This window comes from Pinus tabuliformis, chromosome Q, assembly GCF_031772625.1.
Source record: "Pinus tabuliformis cultivar Carrire ecotype Pingquan chromosome Q, CPIR1, whole genome shotgun sequence".
NCBI classification, from domain to species: Eukaryota; Viridiplantae; Streptophyta; class Pinopsida; order Pinales; family Pinaceae; genus Pinus; species Pinus tabuliformis.
In genome coordinates this window covers 1,158,866,141-1,158,875,064 of record NC_142296.1, presented here as the reverse complement: position 1 = coordinate 1,158,875,064, position 8,924 = coordinate 1,158,866,141, and the positions used below count along the sequence as shown (strand labels likewise).

Here is an 8,924-nt window from a genome sequence, read left to right as displayed (position 1 = left end):
CACCAAAAGCCCAGTTACAAGAAGATCAGCTTGAATCCAATGCACCTGCACAAATGGATGTTGAGAGTGGTGACCACTCACTACCAGGACCAGAAGTTGATATAGAGGTGGAAAGCAATAACAAGCAGGAAAAATGTTCACCACCTCCCATTAAGAGACAGAAGAAACTGGAAAAACAAATTGAAGAATTAAAGGAAGAGCTCATGGAGGCTAATATGCTAGAAAAAGTTATTAAGAGAGAAAATGAAATGCTCCGGGCGCAGAGTAAAGAAACTCAGAAGAAGAATGAAAAGTTAAGGGAAAGAATCAGTGAACTGGAGGCTGAGCAAACTGAGATTTCTAACTGGGCCACTAAGTGGTACAATCAGAAGAAGACCCTCAAAGAAAAATACAAAAGGTTAAAACAGGAGCTCAAGGTTCAAAAAGATAACCAGGTGAAAAAGAATGTGGACACATTGCTCAAGGCAGCAGAGATCCAGGCAGGGACAAAGTTCAAGGGAAGCACTTCGGGGATAGCATGAGGACATGCTAATTCCTTAAGTCGGGGAGAGATGTTGGTATCATCCCAAGACCCCTTTTTCCTCCTAAAACATATCATTTACCCATTCCTTTTCATCATATATCTCTTAGAATCCTTGAAAATTAATTATTAATAGTCTTATAGTTATTAAAATGCATTGAAATTGATTTAGGAATTTTATGTTGAAGAATTAGAAGTTTTTGGTGAAATGGTTACAGGAAGTTCCAACATCCTGTAATTAGCTCATTGTTTGACATGTGGCACAACAGCTGGGCTAGAACGAAAGGCATGGATGAAAAGTAGAATGTCCAAGCATGGACAAACACCTATCCTACAGCCGAATCGACCCTCCTACATGCGCGGTCAACTCAGGTCAAAGCATGGCACACTGGCGACAAAGGCAGAAACAACAGCTCATTCTAATTTGATTTAGTTTTTGTTCTTTTTGAAATCAGTTAGGATAGAAACATTTTGAAAAGCTCGATGTAGTAAAAGCAGCAACAGCCAAATTCCGAATGTACATTCATTATCGAAATGACATGGTTGTGCTAGACATATGTAAATACAGTCCGAGTAATGGATGTAAGGGTTAATCGTTGTATCATTCTGAAACAGAGTTTTTGAACTTAATACTAAGAACCCAGTTGCAGTTACGACTTGTGTCTAGTGCATTGATTTGATATTCGGTCGAATATAGTCCAGTGTACCTCTGGAACGCGGACGGGCCCTGCGTTCAACCGGTATACTGTTCTTTTCATTTTATTTGCACTTAGGTTATCGATTTCATTTTATTTGCACTTAGGTTATCGTATGGTTTACACAATAGTTACAATTAATTGGGTTTCGATTTCCATAGCTCTTGATTTCCATCGAATGTATATGGTTTGCGTTTGTGGTAATGCCTGCAAAGTCATCACTGAGATCTTGAAGTGCGTCCTGTAAGGGATTTGATCCCTGTGTTGTCTTTTAAAAGCACTGTCATGAACTTTGTTTTCATTTCAAAATCCATTTATGATCTCTGTATATTTTGATATTGTATAAATATTTGTGAATGTTGGGTGTTTACTGAACAAGGGTTTTATGTGTAATGTCTTTGTAAGGAGATTGAGATCATTGTTGCAGTGATACACAGTGTTTAGTTTCAGTGTGTAATTTGGTAAATGCATTTAATGATAGTATTGTAATTAGGTATATTAGCAGAGTGACCTGAGTGTTTGGATGATAGGTGACATACCCCAGTCTTCTGTAAAGAAGCCCTGTGACCTACATCATAACCACTTAGCCAACAATCCTTTATGTCTATATACTTTAGACGCACGCCTCTAAGCTTACGCATCCTGGTCGATAATAAATATAGTCTAGTCTAGTACCCTAGCTAGAACACTACAGCCCTCCTGCAACATTGGGTGGTGGTCATGCTTCAAATCCTCTTCCTTGATATAAAAATTGTAGGTTGCTTTCTGGTTTTCTCTTTGTTTTGGGTAATTTGACCATTTTGTTGCTGGGACTCATGTAATAGCTAGAAATATTTCTTATGTTTCTGCACTACTCTCCTCACTAACAAATCTAGTCGAAGTGAAGTGGGGAGAGTAGCTAGCCATCGAGATGTATTTCATACTTTTTAAAACAATTAATGGAAGTTTATATCAACAAAAAAAAATAATATCACCACAAAAATTACTATAATGTAACTTAACAATGGTGCAATGAGAAGCTGACATGCCCTAAAATGCATAAAAATGATGCATTGGTGACACTAACATGATGTTAATGTGACATAAAATGACCGAAAACTTTTGAATATCGACACACATATGATGTTACAATGACACATATATAATGCACATGCAAGATAGCGATGCATCTAAACACTACTTCGACGCAATCAACATGACTAAGATATGACATTAACACAAAGTTGACTATGTGGGTGTTTTTTCATAAAACACATAATGCCAAAAGATGCTAAATAAAATTTTATGTCATTATACTCATTATTAAGCCAACACTTTGCACAACACATCAATACAGAATTGATGCATTTTTTATAGAAATATTGATATCATCCATTGCATTATGTTTTGTGTTGCTCTTATTTCAATTTTTGTTAGAATGTTTTATACCATATCTTATTTATTTTACTTCAATAATTCTATTAAAAACCCAAAAAATATATATATCTCAAATATTTTTTGAGATTGTTGATAAAACAAACAAACTAGAATATTAACATAGAAATAAAATGCAGTGAAAATTAAAAGTTGGGAAATGAATCACACTACAACAATAAATTTGTACCCAACACAATCTTCCTTCATATTAAATTTCTGAGGAGAGTTTAGGCCTAGACCCATAGAGAATATACAAAAAATAAAATTGTGAGGAACCTAGAACTCAGTACCACTGGGAAAAATTGACCTTAAGGAAATCGACATTATTGAAGCAACTTGACCTCCAGAAAAATTTAGCCTCCCTCACTAACAATTTGGCCCCTTTTTTTTCTCGAACAACCTTTACGCATTGAGAATTTTGGCATCTTAATACTTTGACCCTCGTCTTCAACAGACTTGGCCTCTCTCTTTCCTAGCTTCGACTTCCTTGAAATTTCTCTCAAAATTTCGTGTTGCAATCCTCCTCACTTCTCTTCAGTCTAATCGAGCCTCTCGCTCTTAAGAAAATCACTTCCTCAATAATTGTGTGTCTTCACCTCCCCTTTAGGTTTATTTATAATTTGATTGAGCCAAAATCCCTAACCCTAATCTCCCAAGTGATCAATGGCTAGGATTAAATCCCAAGCCTCACTCATCAATGGTTGAGATTATATCTAAGTCACTTAAATAATTTTATTATTTATCCTTAGAGCTCTTGCATGATAGTCCACAATAATTAATTAAATTAATTAATGTATTTTTCATTAGTTAACCTTAGGAAAGAAATGATAAAATCACTTAATCCACCAAGAAAGCACCTAAAGAGGCAATCAAATATCTTCTACATGCTAAGACACCAAGCCAATGTAGAAGACCTTTCGAGGCTACAAAAATCAACATTTTTTTTTCACAAAATACATTGGGAGGTAATGTTAAAGATGACATTATAAACATGTATTTTACTAGTAATGCCATTTATTTTCTCCATTGGATTTTTGTTAGGTCTTTGGAAGTTTGCAATTGAACAAACACCAAAGAATTCAAAAGAGAACAACCTCCATTGCTAGAACCTTTAGAATCTCGAGGACAGATGAAAAAATGTTAGACATAGTGCATAATCTTTTAAGGGTTTTTGGAAACTATATTTTCAAAAACTTGGAAGCCTCGTGTGATAAGAAAACTTCTCATCCAATAAAATACTTTTCCAAGGGAAGTAAGCTTTTAGGGACCAAAATCCTCTCTTTTGGAAGGTGTGATTTGAAATGAGTTATATAAAAAAATTGAAATGGCTAAGTAGATTAAAGGTTCTTTTAAACAAAACTAAATGTCCATGCATCAAACTATGAGATCTTAGGCTCAACTTGTAAAGCTTTGTTTGGGGAAAGACATGTTCTTCAATCATCTTGGCATGTCTTGATATAATTTTTATGAATAATTGCTAAAGTTTAAATAAGTGATAAAAATAACTTAAGCCTTAAGTAGTACTTATAAATCTAGAGCTTTAAGGATTAGATTTTGAATCATACATATCAACTTTAGTCATCATATTAAATGAATTAGTAAGGATCCCTCTATTGAAATTCTTTTTCAATAGATGAAAATACATAAGCATGGAAATTGAGGCTATGGAGAGCATGTGGAGAAATAGGAAATGGAATAAAGAATATGATGTCACCCCTTCATTGCTTTCATTGACCATATTCACATTTGTGAAAGCAAATAATTGTGACATTTCAAGTTACAACATGAGAGAAGACAAATACCAAAATATTTCATTCGATTAACTGAAAATTTTTTATAACTCCAAAAGAAAAAGAAAAAAGAATTGAATATTAAAGATCCCATAATCATGAACATATTAATTATTTGGAAATTAATGGCATGAGGAAATTAATCATAGAAATTAGTCTCTCTCTCTCTCTCTCTCTCTATATATATATATATATATATATTCACGGTAATAGATTGTAAAGTTTGGATCAAGAGATCAAATCCTCATATGAAAATTGCAAGCCAACAATTCACATTATTCAAGGCTATTTAATTTTTTTTATGGATATCAAGTTATGAGATAATAGTATAACGGGGAACATACTTCTATGGACATGTTAAGAATTAGTTGGTCACTACAGTCATTTTGTATAGGAATGTCTATTTTTTGGGTCCATAAGTGGATTCATCATCAAAACAAAAATCCCTTAGGAAATAATGTCACAAGAACCACACTATTAATATAAGAAATAACAAGTAAAAAAATAATAATATTGGCTATTGATAATAAAAATCCTAATTATAAAAATAAAATATTTGTAATAACCTAATAAATTATTAATAAATTGTTATGAATATTCATATATTATATAGTAAATAATAATGCAATGTCTAGATATATTAATACAATAATAGTATATATTAAGAATATATATAATATAACATTGTTAATCAAGGATCCTTAGGTACCAACAAGACACACCTCTACGGATGCAGTAATGGAATGCTCCACCCTTGAAGCAGCACTAGATACCCCGGCCATGGAGACCCCAAAGAAGCGCGGCAAAGCACCATATCGGCCACCCTCTCCTCCTCTGACTAGGTCAAGGGCGGTTGCGGAGGCCGCACTATCTTTGAGTATGTCCTCTTCTGACCCCTGCTCTGTTCAATACTCTTTTTCATATGAATGCATAGATGTTGCATTGGGGTTTCATCAGGTCTCTACTTTCATGCCACTGCTGCCCATTACTTTGGCTTGCTCTCTACATCCCCCTTCCCCCATATACTCTTGTACCCCACCATATTTCCCGGAGGCGAACCCATCTACATCCCCTGACTCTGATCAAGGGTCCCTCTTCCATAGATATCCACTCTGATCCCTATCTCGATCACGGGCCTCGACTCCATTGGTGTCGGTCTGGTATCTTCCCCCATCCCCCCAAAGCCCCCTAGAGGTCGACCATCCTCCCTATCCAAAGCCAAGATGCAAGTAGGGGAGGAGATTGCCTCGGGGCGACAACTTGCAATAGACTGGGTTCTTAGAGCATAGAACACCCTAGGCTCGTCTACCCCATGAAGATGCTATCATTCAACTGTTGAGGGTTAGCTAGCCCTAAGAAAAAACTAGCTCTATGAAGACTTCTTAGGACAAAACATATAGCTGTTGTATTTTTACAAGAAACCCTAGGCCCTGCTGAAGCTATTTCTCACCTCCTCGAATCCATGCTCCCCAGTTGGTCCTTTCAAACCCTTGTTGTAAATGGTCGTTTGGGTGGCATAGCCTTGGGTTTCAACTCCCGCACTATCAGGTTGTTTAACATTTGGGGAGGCATTGGACACATAGGGGCAGACATTTTCTCATTTGAACTAGGCACAAATATCATACTTTTTAATGCGTATGGGCCATGTCATCACTGTGAAGAATTCTGGGAACAATTATTGACCTCTAATCTCCTGCAATTTGACAACATCATCCTGGGAGGGGACCTAAATTTCTCTATGGGGTTCTCGGAATCTTGGGGACATCATGCCCAGGTTGACCCCCTATCTACATTCTTTGAGAATATCCTGGAGAACCACAATCTTATTGATATCCCCTCTGCTAAAATCCTACCTACATGGAGGAACAAAAGGATTGGAGAGGACAGCCTCGCTAGGAGGCTTGATCGATTTCTCATCAAGGAACGATTATTGGGTTTGGGCTATATCTACAGACAATGGGTTGGGTCAGGCGGTATATCTGACCATTCGCCGATATTCCTTGACATAAGGGGAGGACTCAACAAACCAAAAGCCCCTTTCAAATTCAATTCCACTTGGTTGAAGGATACTGCCTATACTCGGTTGGTAATTGATTTCTGGAAGACCCACTCCCTTGTTGCTGGTGGGAATATAGCAGAAGGATTTCTCAACAACTTAAAAGAGTTGAAGAGGTTATCTAAAATCTGGGCACATAATAAGAGAGAACAGGAAGAACAAACCCTAAGGGACACTGAATTAGAGATTGCTGCTTTGGAAGATGAGCAAGGAGGGGTTTTCACCTCAAATGAACAAAAGGATAAGCTCATTGCATTAATATCTAGGAGAGCCAAAATTCTAAAAGATCGGGAAGAAACCTGGAGGTTGAGAAGTAGAGCAATCTGGTTGATGGAGGGAGATGACAATACAATTTTTTTCCACAATTTTGCAAATGGCCAAAAAGCAATCAATACCATATGGCAATTGACAAATGAGTAGGGGAATATTGTGAATACCTTCCAGCAACTAGCTTCCCTGGCGATAACTCACTTCAAGAAGATCTACCAGGCACCTCCCAATGCCACTCTTGCTGAAGTCACCAGAGTAGCACAACTCTTTCCTCATTTTGTGGATCAAGAGACTACTATGGAGCTGAACAGGGAGGTCTCTATGGGGGAATTAGAGGCTATCTTGAAATGGTTTAAGCGCGACAAGAGTCCTGGACCAGATGGTTGGGCGATGGAGTTCTATACAACTTTTTTCGACATCCTTGGAGATGATCTACTTAAGATCATTGAAGATTGCCGAACCACTGGTCGAATGTGTTAGAGTCAGTATTTCCATCCCTCCGTCAGAGATCAAATCCTCTTGTTGCATTTCATATTAGGTGTCTCGCCCAGTCATTCACATTCCATTAGGCGCATAGATCATCTGACAGTATTGGCATTCCTACAGTTTCCCTCATGTTATCTACCTGCTGGCTCATGTTTGTTCATTTAAAAACATATACAGTCTCCCTTTTATCTCGAAAATTACAAAAGTTGTCTTTAGGGTTTCATGGTCGATTAGGTCTAAAGTTTCATTAGGGTTTCGTAAAAAAATGTGTTAAAGTGTCCAATAATTACCAGTAGGCCATGAGGAGGTTGTAACATCAATAGATTTCATCACCAAGTGTTCAAAAATGTGTTTTTCATCAAAACTCTGTTTTGAGGAAAAAATAGAGTATTTAGCCTTTATTGTAAAAAATCATGAAAATTTTGTTTCCCACATTGTAAATTTCTTCCTGGTTTCTTTCCTTAGCCCCAGGAGCTTCAACACCTGCAAGACAAGCAAAGAAGAGGTTATTTTGTTCATCACAAAGCCCAAATGCAGTGAAAAAGTCCAAAAAACAGAGTTCAAAATAAAGTCATTTTAAAAACATTGTAAAAGTGGGTTTGATGAGCCAAAAATTTAAAAGCTCTTTGTTTATAAGCCATTTTATCATTTCAAAAGGAGAAGCAAGGCAAAGTGATTTTGTTGAGCAAGAGAGAAAATTGGGTGAAAATCGCTCCTAGTGACCGGCGCGGCGCACTGGGCAGGAGGCGCGACGCATACATCTGGCGCGGCGCACTGGGCCTCAAACTACAGTTCAAATTTGCACAGGCACGGCGCATATACTGGGCGCGACGCACAGCCAGGAAGCCCGAAAATTGCCAAATTCGCTCCAAAATCGCCCAAAACACATGCATTGCCATCAATACAAGTAGGTTGAACTTCTCTCATGGTTTTTCATCCAAGATTGATGGTTGTTGATGGTGTTTGATGAATGGTGAAGTGTGTTAAAAAGCATGTTGGAAATAATACTGAGAGGGGGGGGGGGGGGTGAATCAGTATTATCAGATCAGTAAAACCTTTCCAATTTCATACTCAGAAATATATACGCTACTTCAATTAAGTGTACCCGCGTGTACACGCTTCTGTGTCTAATGCAACTAGCGTATATCCAGAGATCTTAAGATTCAGTTAACTTAATCTTCAGTAAATGCATCAGAACATTATTAAGCATATTAACAGTAAACAGGTGCAGTATAACAGAACAGAACATCACACAAGAGCCACACACATGAACACCATGATATAAGGTGGAAACCCAATGTGGGTGAAAACCACCTGCTGCAATTCGTCTCTTTCTTCTTTAATAAGAAACTTCTTTTACAATGTACTGGTGCAGTCCTTTACCAGTACGCAGGCTACAACCTGCAGAGGGCTACAACCCTCTCTCGTTTTCCAACTACTTCTGGAAGGGAGCTACAACCCCCTCAGCTCTTGTACTAGCCGATCCATTTACTAGTACGTAGGTGCTGACCCTACAACCTTCTTTCCTTCAGGGACCACGTTTCATCAATTTTCAGACTGGATCCAAGAGTACAAAACAAACATTACTGCAATACAATCATCAACTTATACTTGCATCATAATTCATTAAACAACCCAATACTGAATCACTGAAACCCTGTCATCAAGAACAAAGAACCCAAACCAGAGCC

The 8,924-nt window shown here is 37.4% G+C and overlaps 1 protein-coding gene across 1 annotated transcript; it reads left to right on the top strand.

Moving 5' to 3' along the window:
• The first annotated feature begins 6,159 nt into the window (after positions 1 to 6,159).
• On the top strand, positions 6,160 to 7,227 carry LOC149223766 (uncharacterized). Its single transcript, XM_089387994.1, has 2 exons — positions 6,160 to 6,693; positions 6,922 to 7,227. The coding sequence occupies exons 1-2, from the start codon at positions 6,160 to 6,162 to the stop codon at positions 7,225 to 7,227; spliced, it is 840 nt and encodes a 279-aa protein (XP_089244120.1).
• The last annotated feature ends 1,697 nt before the right edge of the window (positions 7,228 to 8,924 follow it).

Excerpts from the sequence above, each read along its gene's own strand:
- LOC149223766 (XM_089387994.1), top strand. The coding sequence starts at position 6,160 with ATGGGGTTCTCGGAATCTTGGGGACATCATGCCCAGGTTGACCCCCTA. Across the intron at positions 6,694-6,921 it reads TGGAAGATGAGCAAGGAGGG|CAACTAGCTTCCCTGGCGAT; the intron begins GTTTTCACCTCA and ends AATACCTTCCAG.